Source organism: Peromyscus californicus, unplaced genomic scaffold (genome assembly GCF_007827085.1).
Source record: "Peromyscus californicus insignis strain IS unplaced genomic scaffold, ASM782708v3 Scaffold_5__1_contigs__length_169319896, whole genome shotgun sequence".
NCBI classification, from domain to species: domain Eukaryota; kingdom Metazoa; phylum Chordata; class Mammalia; order Rodentia; family Cricetidae; genus Peromyscus; species Peromyscus californicus.
The window spans coordinates 49,477,722-49,496,064 of NW_026294573.1; the positions used below are offsets into that span (position 1 = coordinate 49,477,722).

Consider the following 18,343-nt stretch of genomic DNA (forward strand, 5'->3'; position numbering starts at 1 on the left):
GCTATTGTTTGGTCAACTTGACACAAGCTAGAGTCATTTGGGAAGAGAAAATTTCAGTTGAGGAAATGTTCCCACCAGACTGGCCCATGGGCAACCCTGTGGAACATGTTCTTGGTTAGTGATTAATATGTGAGTGTCCTGTCCATTGTGGGCAGTATCACCCCTGGGCAGGTGGTCCTGGGTTGTATTTTTAAAAAAAGGCTGAGAAAGCTGCAGAGAACAAGCCAATAGGCAGCACTACTCCATAGCCTCTGCATCAACTCCTGCCTCCAGGTTCCTGCCTTGACTCTTCAGTGATGAAGCATGCCTGAGAGTTGAAAGATGAAATAAACTCATTATTGAATAATAAGATAATTATTCAAGTCCCTTCCAGATTTGGGATTGTGTGAAGATGATGATGATTTGGGTCATGGTGTTTATCACAACAATAGAAACCTTAACGAAGATGATAAGAAAGTCTTTCAATAGATAGGGAAAACTAAATTGGGAGAAGAAGAATACCAGATTTTTAGTCTCCAATAACTAAAAGCATACTACTTGTCCTTGTAAGCATGGCCAGATAGGTTGTGGTGCCCATCAATACATTTGCTATTCTAGAAGGTGGTAGTTTAGGAGGTGGCCAGGATTCACTGAAGACAAGCACCAGCACCCTTCTTCCTGAAGGAGAGCTGATGGCTGAGGAAAGGCACCGGCGAGGAAGAGAACGTTGAGAACGTTAGACAGCATTCAGCAAGTGCCAGGCAAAAGTGAGCAAGTTTTACAGTCAGACACTTTACACAGGAGCATTGTGCTTCAGAAACGGTTATCTCACATTTGAAGCCAAGGATGAATAATACACTAACCTGAGAATGATACCATCACATTCTGTACCCAGCAAGGCTGAGCAGTCCCCAGTATACAACACACACACACACACACACACACACACACACACACACACACACACACACACACACAATCATATCATCCAACAATAATGCTGATTCTCATCCATTTAGGGAGTCATAATTCAAAAAATTGGAACTGTAGGGTGAGGATCAGAATAGAATAATGAATAATAGAACAAAAATACTTAGAGTAAGAGAATTAAAAGCTTATATATGTATAACATGTGACCCTGAAAAGAATGCAAATGAAGAACTTAAGTAAGATAATATGTAAACATTACAGTAAAGACTTAAAATACAGTAGAAGAGGAAAAACACAGGTTGAACCAGAACTGGTTTTCTTTTTCTCCATAGCTACTTACATATGTTCATCTATATGTGTTGAATAAGGACAAATAACATGCAAAGAACCACTTGATGATAATCCTCACATTCAAGCACATTATAGACTTTTCTAAATACCCAAAGAGGGGGAAACAGGATATATACTACATAAATATTAAATCAATGAGTCAGAGGAAGTACTTTTTCAATATCTGTACTATGAAATGGTAAAGTGCTGTTATTGGAATTTTTTCTCTTCAGTCTTAAAAGTAGGCCAGATGCCCATATGTCAAAGATGGAGCAATATGGTTCTGCCCAAGGGCAAGAGAAAGCAGTAAGATAATTATTCAAATTTCTTCCAAATTTGGGATTGTGTAAACATGATGATTAACATGACAAGACATTGAATATCTACTTTTCTTCAGATATTTTAAAAATAATTCCAGAGTCAGATTTACACAAATGTGTAGTAAATCTGTTGTTAGCCCAACTTCACAATTCAGGTCTCCAAAGCCAGAGCTTAATGTTCATTCCATTAAAGTAGTAAATCTATAAATAACTTTAAAAAGACAAATGTTCAGAGGATTAAGATGTGAACTGCACCCTCTACATTATTTAGCTTCATCATGAAAATTACTTTAATTTTGTTGCTGAAATCAAAACAACCCAGTCCTCTTGAAAGAAGCCTACTGTCTGCTGTAAAGTAATAACATGTTTTTAGAGACTTCTGAGTGTGTATCTTAGGATTTCTAACTTAAGTGCATGGTCTGGAAAATGCCAGTCACTGTTTGGAAAAGGCTAGTCACATTTCATCATGACAAAGAAGCAAGAATAAGGTGCCCATGCTTGTACCTCCTCATGTAACTAGTTCATATATTGAGAAAATGAAGCAGCATGGGGCTTCTAAGATTGGAGGGAAAGTCATTCAAATATGTAAGAGACATGTCTGACTTCCAAGAAGAGATTTTCCTTCCTATTTCATGACAATAAATTTGAAAAATGTGAGGCATCTTACAACAGATACAACAAAAGACATAAGCATCAATGCATATTTAGTCAGGAGCTGAAAACAAGTTGAGAATCAACTTTACTAAGAGACCTAAAAAGAGGTCTTTGCATTGAGAGGAAAGAGGGAGAACAGGAGTCACAGTCATACCTAGAGATGTGTTCAGAGTCTGATGATTAGTCAATTCTTTATGCCTATATTGTATTACATTATGCCAATGTCTTGTTTCTTTTTTTGGCAATTGTGGCAAATTTTGTTTTAACTCATCTAAAAGATCATTTTATTAGCATAAGTAACCTCACATATCATTAAATTGTTCTTTTTGCAACTTGCTGCAAGAAAATTTGTATAATGCATGAGTAAAACTGGTTCTTTAATCATTCTAAAACTTGATTCTTTTGAAAAGACAAAAACCTCTAGTATTTATAGCTCTATGCTTCTATCACATCAAGAATCTATTCTAAGAAGAAGAAAGGTCACATTATTATACTCAAGACCCAAAACGCCACATTAATGAAAATATTACCAGAATTTTAAGAAGACTTTCCAGTCTTTGAAAACTGTCTACCTAAAATTAAAGGTCCTTCAGATCAAAACAATGATTTAATATTCCCTTAATTAGAAAGACATATACATCTATTCATTAATTGACTATTTTCCTACCTATGTTCCTTTAATGAGAACTATACACATACTTATTAGTTACACCACTCAGCATATTAGATGTAAAGCCACATGTGTTGGAGGAGGGACAAAGAATGAGAGGATTTCAAATCACCACCTACTTTTACATGAACACTCTCTTTCTACAAATGCTATCACCATGGGCACGTTTTGAAAACTTAATCACATGTACTCTACAAGTAACAGAGCGCAATGAAATAACAGCATGTGATTCATCAAAATGACCAAACAATTCTGCAATAAAGCATGCCACACCACAGTCAGAAGTAAGAATAACGGTGTCATATTTAACTAGGTGAAGTATATGTTGGCTGAACATTAGCTGTTCCTCAAAGTGAGCCACATCTTTCTATGGGCAACTATGATTAACCAACACATTGTACACAGAGCAAGCATACACTCTTCCAGGCAAGGAGGAAACTACTGAGTGAACATTAATTTTCAAACATTCAGAAGCCTCAGCTTATTACATTAGTTGGCACTCTAGCATGCAGGCACAAAATTGCTGTGGGGATTACCTTAAAAACCACTTCCTGCTTTTATTGCCATGGTCCCTATTAAATAAGGCTGAGGCACAAATACCAATTTGGAAGGATGCCTTAATTTAAAAGAACACATTCCTTCAAAGAAACCTGAAGTGGCCTGGGTTTTACAGGTCAAAATGACTTAACGTTGTGAGTGCTTTTCCTTGCGTTTCCTCCCTGTACTGGTTTAAGGAGGCCATTCTAGTGTTTTTACAGCCCATGTAAAAATACATGCCAGAGGTGGGGGGCTCGGTTCAATTTTCACAGAGCTATTTAATTCTTATACATGACATGCCTAAAATATATATAATTTTCAAGTAACTTAAACAATTTGGAATCATAAATATAAGTGCAGCTTTGTAAGTGGGAACTTAGTTTCCCTACCGTTGAGTAAAGACAAAAGTTGTTAAGTATAAAGCGTATACCCCATAGTCATGAAAGAACAACACATTAAGTTAGGTTTTTATATGTTAAGAAATAGATTAGAGTTGAGATGAGAATTTTCTATTTTTGTACCAAAAATATACTACTAAAAATAATCTACCACAGAACAGAGACCAAACAAAAATCTTACTTTTAAAAACTCTGTTATTTCCCCATTTGCTGACGTACATTTTTATAGGCAGTAATTTCAAAGGGTCTTTCCAGCCAGAGGCTGATTTTATCTACAACAGCAGGTAGCACAATGATACTTAAGCACACTGCACCTTTGTGTACTCTCAGCTGACCTGCTGCCTCCCTTCCACTCACACTTGTGGTATGGACTCAGAACAAAACTCAGATGTTCCATTTTCAACCTTTCTAAATCACTGTTGAGAACCCAAGAATCTGCTGAGCACAGGAGACGCCTTTAAGTCCCCTCTTACCATGTATGAGCCACAGTGAAGCGACGTCGCTGCCGGATGCTTTTATTCACCAGCAACTTTCTGAAAAAGCATGGTGAATTCCTCGGTGAACTGCGTGGAGAAATTTTGGGAGATGTAGGTCTGTTTCCTGGTAGCTTCGGAAGCTCGAGTTCCAAGTGCATCTGCTCCTTGAAAGTCTTTATGCAAACCTCGGGTTCAGAACAAGCAGTAAGTTCCTTGGAAGAATTTTTTGCTGTCATGTCTTATGTGGAGCGCTAGCTTTCACCATCCAAAACAACAGCCTCGAACATAGCAGAGACGCTGCTGCAAGGGGAAAGGGCTCCTGAGTCCCAACACTCTTCGCAGGCTAATTTGGGAAGCTGTGGTTCCAATCCTGGAGCTGTTCAGAACAAGAGCAGCATACTGGGAGAATGGCAAGTCAGCCTGTCACAAGGAGCTTTATCAGGCTGCCTTTGCCTCTGAAAATGCGCCAAAGTGCTTTCTCTGTCACTAGCCTCCTTGTGGATGAGGCTTGTCTGCAAGTTACACACTGAGACTCACTGAACTCATTCAGCTGAATATATCAACTCATGAAATATTCATGAGGGCTTTTGATAAATCCTTTACATGTATTTTTTTTTTTTTTTTAAAGAAAACCTTATCGAACAAGCTGTATTAACCGAGACAGTAAGCAAAGCCTGGCCACCCAGTCACTTCCGTCTGCACAAAGGGCAGAACCAGAGTCCATCCAGCCTGTGTTGGTAAAAGTCTTCATTCAGAATTATCTTGCTCAGCAATGCACACAGCAGTGACTCCGCCTATCAAATGCTATTGGCCCAGGATTCTTTAAACAACTGAGCCGTCTCCCCCCTTAAAAATACCCTCTACTGCTCAGATTTGCACTGAATTTCTGAGGCTACTGTCTTCGTCACAGTCAAAACTGATTAAGTCAGGGGTTGCCAAAAAGCCTCCATAAAACAGCTTTCCAGATTCCATTTCTGAATCAAAGAGCCAATTTGCTGAAGTTTTTATTCCCCCACTTCCTTCTCTAGAAGATCCAAACAGCATCAGTATATAAAAAAAAAAAAAATCAGGAAAATATTGACTTTGGTTCATTCCCCCAAGGAATTTAAAACCTAATTTTTATTCCAATAAACATTAATCTCATTCTTCTGTTTAAGCCCATTGTTTGGGATCTGCCCACAGAAGCCAATCTATATTGCATGCAAAGCCTTTTCTGATGGCCAAAGCACCCCTAATTTGAAATGGAGGTAACAGCCAGGTAAAATATGTACCCTAGTTAATGGACTCCAAAATTAGGCACTGTGCACGTGTTTGTGTGTGTGCAAAGAGATGCACAATGTGTATATGTATGTGGCTGTGTGCACCAGAGAGTGAGTTTTCACATTGTTTGTGAGGAGCACAACTCAGACATGTAGTCAGGGCATGTTGAAAGTGGATTGTTTCAACCTGGCATTTTTTATTTATTTATTTTATTTTGGCATGGGAGCGCAGTTTCCATATGTTAAAAGACACATTGAGGTATAAAGAGGGTCGTTGTATATATGTCTCTGAATGTTGTACAATCTGTATTGACAATGACGGTCACTGGAGGCAGTTTGATCTCAAGCAAACGTCACAAAGCAGACTAGGGCTAATCAGCCAGAGTGATAGAAAGGAAAGGCGCAGACAGCAGGACTTCGCTCATGCTAATGTGTAAGGCCTTCCTGTGCTCTAAAACCCTTCATATATGTCACATACTAAAGATGTGCTAAAGGTTAAAGGGATAAATAAAAGCAGACCATTGCCTCTATGTGCGAGCAGGGGATCCCACTATAAGCCTTGGGGAAGTGACTGGAGCTTAAACTACTCATTTCTAGGCAACACCAGTACTACTTAAACTACTGACTTCAGAAAACTCATCAACATTGAAACACCTAACTAAAATGCATTGTGAACAAATGCACAATCATGGAATTTTAGATTGTACTGGATATCCCTTGTTATGAAAATCACTCCCCAAACAAGGAAACAGAGCCAGGGGACTGAAAGGACTCATTCAAGTTCATCCTGGTGATTGACATCACCGCTAAATCCCCAACTCAGGTTTCCTGACTCCTGGCGAGTACTGTTCAGTTCGTTTTAAGATGTGCTTTTGTCTAGGTAGGCCTGAGTGCATGCGCTTGCATGTCTGAAGATATTTTTGAGTGACTTGAAATGACAGATTGTTGATAATACGGAGAAAATGTGGCTAATGTGTTGCTAGAGTTTTCCTGCCTGGCCCACAGTCAGGACAAATCTCTATCACCCGCCAGTCCCACAGCCACTCAGACCTGACCAAATAAACACAGAGACTTATATTGGTTACAAACTGTATGGCCGTGGCAGGCTTCTTACAGCTTAAATTAATCCATTTCTATTAATCTATACCTTGCCACATGGCTCGTGGCTTACCGGTATCTTCACATGCTGTTTCTCATCATGGCGGCTGGCAGTTTCTCTCTGACTCAGCCTTCCACTTCCCAGCTTTATTCTCCTCCTTGTCCCGCCTATACTTCCTGCCTGGCCACGGGCCAATCAGTGATTTATTTATTGACCAATCAGCAACACATTTGACATACAGACCATCCCACAGCACTAATGCTATCTACTATTTGCTGAATTATGCAACAAATCTGAGACTTCCACCCAAAACAATAGAATTTAAAACTGAGACATGAGGTTATATGATTCTACCATGATTCACAGTGACCTATTAGCAAAAAATAAAATAGCAAGTTAGGTTTATTAAAGCTATTTCTCATATTTATTCATTAAAGCTACTTGCTGTATTTATGTTTCTTTTTTTCTTTTCTTTTTTTTTTTTTTCAAGGCAGGGTTTCTCTGTGAAGCCTTGTCTGTCCTAGAACTCACTCTGTAGACCAGGCTGGCTTCAAACTCATAGAGATCCACCTGCCTCTGCCTCGCAAGTTCTGGGATTAAAAGTGTGCTCCACTACTATCCAGCTCATATTTATTTTTCAAAGCCAACAAAATAAATAAACATTTAGGAACTTCTTCTCAGAAAAGATAATGGCAAATTTCATAGCCCAATATGGCTAAGTATAAATTGAGGTTTTGCAGGACCCCAAGAAAGACACAGGGATCACCCAATGACAGAGAAATGGAATGAGATCTACATGAACAGCCTGGACATGAGTGGGGGTAATGAAAGGCGAGGGTTGAGGGAAAGAGAGCTTGGGGGAGCGGGAGATCCCAGCTGGATCAAGAACAGAGAGGGAGAACAAGGAATAGGAGACCATGGTAAATAAAGACCACATGAGAATAGGAAGAAGCAAAGTGCTAGAGAGGCCCACAGAAATCCACAAAGATACCCACACAACAGACTGCTGGCAGTGGTCGAGAGACAGCCCGAACTGACCTACTCTGGTGATGGGATGGCCAAACACCCTAATTGTTGTGCTAGAAACCTCATCCAACTACTGAGGGATCTGGATGCAGAAATCCATGACTAGGCCCCGGGTGGATCTCTGGGAGTCCAATTATCGAGAATGAGGAGGGTTTATATGAGCGAGAATTGTTGAGACCAAGGTTGGATAAAGCACAGGGACAAATAGCCAAATGAATGGAAACACATGAACTATGAACCAATGGCTGAGGGCTCCCCACTGGATCAGGCCCTCTGAATGGATGAGACAGTTGATTGACTTGATCTGTTTGGGAGGCACCCAGGCAGTGGGACCAGATCTTGTGCTCATTGCATGAGTTGGCTGTTTGAAACCTGGGGCCTATGCAGGATTGTTTGGCTCGGCCTGGGAGGAGGGGACTAGACCTACCTGGACTGAGTCTACCAGGTTGACCTCAGTCTATGGGGAAGGCTTTGCCCTGGAGGAGATGGGAATGGGGGGGTGGGGGGTGGGGGGAAGGTGAGGGGGACGGGAGGGGGGAGAACAAGGGAATCCGTGGCTGATATGTAGAACTGAATTGTATTGCAAAATAAATTAATAAAAAAAAAATAAATTGAGGTTTTGATAGGAAAATGCTGATCATGTCTTCACTTGATGGCATTCCACACTCCTGCTTTCGCTCTGCCAACAGGATCAAAGACATCCAGACCTGCTAACCTTATCTACCCTAGAAGGAAACCGGGTCCACCAAGAGGGTTAACTGAAATGTAAACATTTAAAGGACAATCAGACTGTTTGAAAGCCTGAATTCCTTAGTGGGTGTTGTGATTTTCATGTTTATAGACAAGTAGAGAGAAAGGAGGGGCTACGGTCCCAAGGCCATGTCCTCAGTAGCCTAACTTTCTTCCCTTGAACTTCAGTTCCCCAGGACCACCACAAGCTGGAGACCAAGCCTTTTGTGGGGGGTTAGAGGGTCAAATACTGGCATCCTGTGCTTAAGAAGTATCTAATGAATAAAATGGAATCCTTCCTGTCCACCTGTAATTCTTAGCCCTGGGTACCTCAAAAGGAGAAATGAGTAACCCACACTCATCAGTTTATAAGTATATATCCTTGTGAATTACTGCAAATTTCATTTATAGTATGTTTCAGTATTAGATAAACAAATCTGTGGCATCAACATCCAGTCAGAGCAATAAAGAATAGAATTAATTAGTCACTAATAGATGAACGATTATTTCTTATAAATATTGGAGGCAAAAATAACAACAGTTTAGTTTTTTTCTAAGCTGTAAAAAAAAGACCATGTAATTGCTAACAATAAAATGGTGTTTAGAATATAAATACATACTAGTATTAAATGTTTTAAAAACTTATCACCCTTTTAAGAGCACAATTTTACATAAAATAATCTTTTATATTGATAGCAATGTAAAATTTGAACTTCAAAAGTTGCCATTGAGTGAAATTTCTTCGAGTATCATTTTCAGTTGACCTTTGTAAAACTAAACAGTTTTTAAAGACACAAAACTGAACTTTCTGTATTTTAGCACAACATTGAATTCAAAATAACACTGCTATAATTTACTATGAATACAAACTGAAGGTCTGAGATAAAAGAACATATTCAGCATTTTCTTTTTAAAGAGTGTAGTTAAAACCAACAATATAAACAGTTAATTTCTTAATTAAGTCTTTATCTATTTCTCTATCTAGCTCCTTCTTGCCAAAACAATACACCATCTGAGGACTGCCACTAGACTCCATTCAACTAAAGTCACATCAATTCCTTTTCTTCAGTCCAAGGCAAGGTAATGAGAAGGAATAATTGCAACAAAAGACTAAAGCCTCTTCTGACCAATAAACAGTCAGTATGCTTTTCTACAACAGTATCGGTACAAATTACAATTTCAATGCTAAGAAATGGAGCTGGAGAATCATTCTAGCATGATTGAAAGAAACATAATGCACAACAGAATACAAAAATAGCTTCTATTCATCTTGGTAAAGTACAATTAACTGATACATATAAAGAAACTGCCATTGAAATAGCATCGCAGGAAGCTTCCCGTTCTACTCAAGTGCTGGTATGTTCCATCATAGGAACAGTTTCATGCCTCCCTTTCATGATAACAGATGACATCAAAACCATTAGCATCCATTATCTCTAGATCTCAGTTTCTTTGTGCTATATTGTAAACATTTCCAAATGAAATAACGTAAGTGGGGGAAAGAGTCTAAGACTTGCAGGCACTGGAGGTATTGCTAACAGGTTAAAGACCTTGCTTTGTGTGCTCATGGCCCTGAGTTTGGTACCCAGCACCAAACGAGATATAACTATAATGTGCTGAGTTCCAAATATGGTAGTGTGGCTTATTATTCTTCATTTGTAGAATGTTCCATAGAGGGTAGACAATACCTGTCCACTGAATGTACATTATCTTGTCCATTTTCAAATCAGAGCATCAAGACACAAAATTGCATAATTAAGGAACTGGTCCAATAGGTAAACCCAGGCTTCACACTCTATAGCATTGATGATTATGCTTCATCAATGCTACTAAAGAGATTGATGAGAATACAATAGAATAGAAGATAGAATGTTTGTTCCCAGGGTAGGTCTCTTCTCAAGTACTAAATGTCTTGAGTCTGAAGTGACCGCAGCATATTATTTTTATAAGATGGCATACAGGATTTGTTTTTATCCATAGGGTCTCATTTAATTACTCATCATTAGTAAAGTGGTGTTCAGAAAGATCAGTTTTCACCTTTGTGACCTGCATCTTGAGGAACAATATGGGAGGCTACGTCACAGGTTATTTGTAGAGATATATTATTAAGAAACAACTGCCTGTTCCAAGTCCTCCAATAGCTTCTCAGAACCCAGAAGAAAACCACAGCAGCCTCAAGGGCCCCATGTGTACCTCTTCCCTCTGGTTGGCAGTTCCTCTCTGGCCTCACCTCTGGATACTGTCCTCCAGCCTCACTCTGCTCCAGATACTTGGTTCCTTGTTCATTGACCATGACATGCAAGCTTCCCTTTCCTGACATATCTACATGGTTTACTTCCTCGTATCCTAGCATCTGTCCAGACAGCGTGTGTCTGAAGGCCTGCCCCATCATCCTGTTGGACACAAGAATGACCGGCATGCTTCACTTGCCTCTGTTTGTCACTATGTAATATAGTACACACTATTCGCTTGCTGATCTTCCTAGAACTGAAGCTTTATGAAGGAAATGGCTTTATTTTTTTTCATCTCTATAATCCCAGTCTGGGAAGAATGCCTACCACATGTCAAGTATTTCATAAATACTAATTGGATGAGGAAATGATTTATCTTTCCAGTGCAGAATAAAATGAGGGAAGAACAAACTAAATTGGGAGAAACTACCTCTCTTACATTTGAGAGAGATAATGTTTACCATTTTAATGTTTTTTTTGTTTAAACATGTAAGATTATTATTAACTCATTGAGAAGTGCCTACGATGACCATATTTATTCCTCACCCCTCCAACTGGTCCCAACTCCCGCCTCCCACCCTCTTGCTCTGTCATTTTTGTTTTATAACCCACCAAATACAGTTTGTGCCACTCATATTCCCATGGGTGCGGGACTATCCACTGGACTGTAGGTAACCTACCAGGAACCACACCACAAAGTTTGTCTCCTTCTTTTTCCCAAATTCTTAAATCTGACATAAAATTCACAGTTTTTGCATGAGTTCATATTACTTCAAACTGTGGGCCAGTGGCTCTTATATTCTTGCTCATGTGATACTTGTTCCAAAGATGCACTCTTCTTCCAGGCCTAGTCATATGACATCGGGTTGGCCTTGCTTCGTCTTCTTAGACAGTGGTTGGACAGTTAGTAGATTGCTTAGAATACAACTTTGGCAGCAACAAGTTAGTCCTAGGTATCTCTTTAGTAGATTCTTTGCTGCTGAGGGTTGGAAAATTATTAATATAGTAAATGTAGGGTCAAAATTTTTGAGCAATCTGAGGGAGTTACTATATTGCCCAAGTATTTTATTTTCTGTTGCCTGAGTTGCCTTTTGGTACCTTAGTCCTTCTTATCCAGTTGCTATAATTTCTTTTTTTTTTTGAATTATTATTTTCACATTCTCACTTCAGTATAAAGGAAGAATCCCAGTGTGCTGTATCCTCTGCTGGTTGGGTGGTACCCAGTGGTGTATCCTAGCCAAATGCCCTCTGTGCTGTGCTTCCTGGGCTGATGGAGTACGTAAGTACTTCTTGTACTAGGTGTGCTTTCTGTGGTGGTAGATAACATATAAGAAAGACGCTAAGGAAGTTTCTCTCTGTTTCCTAGATCAGTGCACCATCAAGTTACGTTAGCAAGGATGAGGCAGATATCCAAGATGCAAGGAAAGAGTGTGTTCCCAGGGTAGGTATTTTAGAGCTGTAAGAGAAGAAGGTGCTTAGGTCCCTAGGGTCATTCCAGTCTGCCAACAAATGGCCTAATAAAAGTGATCTCACATCAGTGTGAGAGACTCAAAGGCATATTTGGGAAGATCCTTTTCTCTAAAATTAGCTTTTAATTTTTGCTTATGCCCAATCCTGTCAGCCAAATTCCCGACGAGGTAAGAAAAAGTGATATAGACTCAGTGTATATATAAAAAGTTTAAGTATAATAATTACCTCTAAAAGTCCATCTCACTGTGATAGCCTAGAGATCAAAATAAGAGCAAAACACAAATAAAAAGGCAACAAAATCAAAGCCACTGCATTTCTCTTAGGAAAAGGATAGCAACAGAAGGGCCATGCCATGCTTGTTTATATTTTCAAGCTATTTCACAAAACAATATTTCTAATCATTGTTCAGTGAGCTTTGAAAGAACGCAAGGATACATATCAAGAAAAATGTTTACCAAATGGGGAACTATGGGGCTGGGGTTTTAGCTCAGTCAAAGAGGGCTTGGCTAGAATACACAAGGTCCTGCATTAAATACCCAGCACCACCAACAAAAACAGAAAAATAAACAATAGGGAGTAACACTGAAATGGCCTCACTTACTTTTGAGATAAGCTTAATCACCACAGACTGTTCATTTTTAATTTGTTCATGTTGAAAATTCTTTAAAATCTACAAATACACTGAGGTTTGCTATTTGATGATGAAGAAAATGGAAGCTTGGCTACCAGGACTATGCTATCTTAGAATTTAGAAGTAACTCAAATTTAATGTTGTATTATAAACGTTCATTAGCATATGTAAAAATGAAAGACTTTTCAACTTTCATATGTGAGCACACTGAGCCTGAGAGCAGAGATTCCAAGAGAATCTGCATTCATGCAGTTGCTACAGTCAGGACCTAAAATAGTTCTACCTCTCACCAACTGCTTCATCCTACAGCTTTACATTCACATTGCCCTCACATCTCTAATCCCTGGCATCGCTGATCTGTTCTCCATCATTAAGGTTTTTTTTTTTTTTTCTCTTCAGCAGTGTTATACAAATGGAATCAGATTCAACCCTTGAGACCAGCTTCCCGTGTTTGGCATAGTGTCTACAAAATGGAGCCAAGATTTATTAATAGTCCATTCATTTTTTACTTCCTAATAGGATTCTATTATCTCAATGCACCATAATTTGTTTATTCATTGTCTACAAAAGCTATTTGGGCTCTTTTTTGTTTGAGGCAATTATGGGTAGAATTTCTACAAAGATGCACCTACAAGTTCTACATGAACACTTGCATTTGATGCTGTGTGGGACACACACAACATACACAAAGTGGGATTCTTTAGTCTGATGGTGAGTATAAGTTGATATAACAAAATATCAACTTGCTTTCCAGAATGAATCTATCACCTTCATCCCCCTGGGCAATGTCTGGGCATTCCAGTTGCTCCACACGCTCACTAGCACTTCCTACCAGAGGGTATTTGATTTAGTGACTAGCACCAGGTGTGCAGTTGCTTGAGTTACTGAGTTGAGTTTACATTTCCCTATACTAGCTGCTCCTTAACCCAGTCTCTTGTGCTTGTGATTTGGGTGACCTCTTCCATTAAGTACTCAAGACCTTTTCTCATTTCCAAATTAGCTTAGATCTTCCTATAGATATGATTCTTCCTCTGTAATCTGACTCTAGCTGTCTTTTCAGAGCTGTCCTTTAGCGTCCACATACATTCTGTCCATAAACAAAAAATAAGTTTCTTTTGTTACTCTTTTAAATTATTATTTTAAAAACATTTATAAACTATATTCTGATCATATTCTTGCCCTTCCTTCAACTCCCACATTCTCCCAACCTCCCTACCAACCTAATTTCATTTAATGTTCTTATAAAAACAGAAAAAAATCCTCAAAACTCAAAACAAATAAAAAACTAATAAAACAAAAATACCAAAATGAAACAAAACAACAACAAAAACAAACAATCAAACAAAAACCTATGTAGTTTGTCTTGTGTCGACTACTGCCCTGGAGTGTGGTTGACACACCCCGTGTTGCTCCAACTGAGAAAACTGCAAGAAAACAAGAGAGATTTTGCTTCAAGAAGGTACAAGGACAGAACCAATTCCTGAAAGTTGTCCTCAGACACCAGACACATACACTTGCAGGCACGAACACAATAATAACAATAAATACAATTTTTTAAATGATAAACACATATACACACCCCAATTGGCTACCTACCAACAATGGTTTGCTAGGGCAATCACAGAGAAACACAAAAGAAAGCCTATACCACTTTCACAAGCAAAAGTCCCCTGTCTCTGCTGCTGGGTAAGGTGCCATAAAGACCTCCAAACACTAGCTCCAAAAAGAACAAGACCTACTTGCCCCTCTCCATACTTGGTCACGTGGTCTTTAATTTTTATTTTTGAGATTATAATTTAATGACATCATTTCTCCTTCCCCTTTCCTCCCTCCAAGCCCTCACATATTCCCCTTCCCACCCTCCTTCAAATTCATGGCCTCATGTAGTCTCTACCACAAACTTAATCAACAGAAGTTTATTTGTTTCCAGTTCTGGAGGTCAGAAGTACAAATACAGGTGTTAACGGGTTGGTTCCTTCTGTAGATTATGAAGAAATGACGTGTTTTAGGTCTCTCTCTTTGGTTTAGAGATGCTGCATCTGTCCCTTCCTGTTGTCTTTCTTCTATGCATGTCTGCTGCCAAATGACCTCTTGCTACAAGAACATCAGTCACATTAGATTAAGACCAACTACTGTGACTTCATTTCAATTGTATAATCTCTGTGAAGATCTTTTCTGAAAAGTAGGCCACCTTGAGGGTTAGGAGGTGGTCTTACGTTTGTCATATTATAACAAATGACAACAGAGCAGTTACTAGATAGTACATACAAACACTAAAGCTCAGGTGATTTAAACACATAGAAAAGTGATTTGGGCAGACAGTTTCAGAGATACTCATTCGGAATTGATTAGGCCCATTGCTTTGAACTCACAGGGACATGTCATAGCAGGAATATATAGTGGAAAAAAAACATTCACCTTGTGATTAGACAGTAAAAGACAGATGAAGCAACATGGGTTCTCTGGTTCCTTTGAGGACACAACCCTAGTAATATGGGAACCTCTCAGTAAGTTCTTTTCAAAGACTTACTCACCTCCCAGCAGCATCATGCTAGGAACCAACTTTTACCATATGGAGTTTGGGGGATACTTAAGATCCACATTTTGACAGACTACAACACATGAATCTGAGGACTAAGTGCTTCAAGATGTAACAATCTGTACTTTGATCTCCCCAATTTATATCCTTCTCGTTGGCAAACTACAAACTACATCATCCCATGCCAACATTTTCACATCTATCCATCCCAGCATCAGCTTAAGTCCCAAGTCAAATCTCATTTAAATAAACCAAATAAATTATGCGTGGAACTTGGAAGAAAGTTGTTCTCCATCTATGAATTATAAAAGCAGTTATCTGTTTCCTGAATATAATGATGAGACAGTCATAAAAACGATAATCCGTTTTCCAAAGTGAGATCCTGGAAGAAAAAAAAAAAGCTCATAGATTGCAAGTTAGTTCAAAACCAACAGGATGAATTCCGTCAGATTTTAAGAGGAGCATTCTCTAGTTATTTTTTTAACTCAACGTGTAGCTCTCTGAACATACTACAGTGATAGTACTGGGCACCTGAGCCTTAGGCAATCACAGACCTGACACCAAAGTAGCAGCTTTGTTTTCCCAGCCTTGTGCCCTCTGGAAAGTGTAGACATTGGCAACATCACCCATCTATGAGCCACTTTCTGGGTCCTTGTTCCCTTTTCTAAAAGATCATGCATATCTGCCGCCAGATGTTTCCATTCTCCTCTCTCCTACCTAGAGTATACAAGAAGTTTGACAGTCTCCATTGTACACTCTTCTTTCCCCTCAGTACAAGCTGGGAGAGTTTCTGTTGATATGTAGCTCACAAAGGTCTTCGCTGCTTTGCAGTTTGCATTGGTCAAGCTATCTGGCAGAGGGTACACCACAGGTCAGTTTTGTGTAACTGCATCTCAGTGCCTGGCTTTTCCTGGTAGTAGATCACATCCAGGGTACAGGTAGCCTCCCATCATATCTCTGATTTTCTCTACAGGACACAACTTACTATGTTGTTGTGGTTAAACAATACAGATATGGCTGAGAAGTTTCTAATTTTTCAAGTTCTGCATCTTCTTTTATTTAACAATTTCTTCTTTAATTTGTCTCTCTCCTTTCACATTTCACTATAAACAGCATGGAGAAACTTGGATATTCTTCTAACATTTTGTTTAGAAATTTCAGCTAAATACCAAGTTCATCATTCACAAATTATATTTTCCATGAAGAAAATGTGGAACATAATTATGCCAAGTTCTTGGCCACTTTTTAATAAGGATTATCTTTTCTCTGGTTTCCAATAACATGTTTCTCCTTTCCATCTGGAAACTCCTCTGAAGTGCTGTTGGACGTCACGTTTCTCCCACAGTCGCTTCATGGCAATCTGACCTTCATGTATCAAACACTTCAAATTGAGTCACACTCCAAAGCTACCTCCACAATCTACAGTACTTGTTACCACCCCACCCCACTGCTTCCTGGTAGAACCATAGACTGAACAACATGAAGAAAAGCGCTTCATTGTCCTACAGTTCCAGAGGCTAGATGCCTCATACCCAATCAAGACTGGTTCTTTCTGAAGTTCATGAGGGAAGGATACATTCAGGCACTTTCCAAAATGTAAGGCAGGAGAGTCAGAAGCCAAAAGAGAGGCAGTTGAAGAAACAAATACATTGTCAAAATGTTTACTATGCCTTAGATGCTTTTGTTTATGTTACCATACGTAACTTCATAACTCTGAAGCATATAATCTGTGTCTTATAGATTAAGAAACCAAATTACTGAGAGGATGAATGAATTACCCAAGGAAACACCATTGGTAAAACTTAGAACCAAGCCAGAGGACTTAAAAACTTATCCTTTAATCTTCTATTATTTCATTACAAAGGAAAAATGTAAAAGAAATATGGATATGCCCTACATAAAAAAATAACTTACAGTATAAAAGTTGTTCATCCTAATAATTTCATAACCTGAAATTAGAATCCTAAATACATCCAGAAATGTCATATTTCAGGACAACACAAAGTAATATGAATGTGACAAAAATGAGTTTCCATGGCTGAAGCTAGGACTCATTAGCGGAGCATCGGTCTGGGGTGTGCATGGCCCTACATTTAATTCCTAATGCTGTAAAGCAGAGTTCCATTCGTGCAGTAAACATTATACTCTTGAGTTATTTTAAAAGACCATTTTGTTTGGGTGCTTGCCTAAGTCCCAAGTCAGCATGGAAGAAATCTGTAGGATTAACTTGCCTCAGACTGCCTCCGTTGGCTGTTCAAAACTAGAACTTCCTTGGCCTTTGTGTGTTGTTAAAACTCTAGACATTGTTCTTTTGTGTTTCTTTCTCTCCTTTCTTAACACTAGATATATAAATAGTGTTCTTTGATTCTATTTCTAGCCTGATTTACCTTCTCAAGACATCCTTAATGTGGACGCTGAGAACTTGTGTTATTCACGTTATTCTGCATCTTGATCACGATTATTACACACAGTGCTGGGGTTTGAGATCAGCACTGACTCCACAGGCTCTAACTGAGGTTGGAAACTCCTTTCTGTGTTCTCCATTAACTCCAACCAGTATTTTGGTCTTGTTTTAGAGCCAAGGGACTAAATTATTAATATCCCTACCCTACCTTAATTGCTTTACATTTATTTCTCAGTTCTCAAATGTAGGTAAGGTTTTGGAATAGGAATGTAAGATGGTACTTCCTGCCAACCGCCAAAATAACATACAGGGTCTCTCTTCCTCCTTCCTATTTCCGCCTACCACGGCTTCTGGGTTCAGTTTCCAGATTTCCTAACATACATGGGGATTTCTTTGTGTGGCATCCATTAAAAGACATGGGCACTGCCTGCCACACAATGCTCCAAAGAAATGTCATCTTCATCAAATGTGAACAAACCCAGAATAGGGTATATTCAAAGGAAAAAGAAAAACACCAGCCCCTCCCCCCTTTATTCCCGACCACAGTCTCTGATTACAGTTGTAGATTCCAGCAGATTCTTTACAGCTAAGAAAATGTGTCTGTTGAGGCAGAGATCCAAATTTCTGAATCGTGACAGCAACAGCTGAACACTAAAGATAG

At 39.0% G+C, this 18,343-nt stretch overlaps 1 protein-coding gene across 4 annotated transcripts in view; it reads right to left on the reverse strand.

The window, feature by feature from the left end:
• Pde4b (phosphodiesterase 4B) overlaps positions 1-18,343 on the reverse strand; it is a 540,007-nt gene that overhangs the window by 372,212 nt on the left and 149,452 nt on the right. Inside the window, exon 1 of one of the 4 annotated variants that reach the window (XM_052715739.1) lies at positions 4,292-4,866. The exons of the other annotated variants lie outside the window; for them this stretch is intronic. Within the exon in view, the coding sequence (XP_052571699.1) occupies positions 4,292-4,530 (239 nt within the window). The 5' untranslated portion in view covers positions 4,531-4,866. Of the gene's footprint in view, positions 1-4,291; positions 4,867-18,343 lie in introns of those variants that run through there. 4 annotated transcript variants of the gene reach the window in all.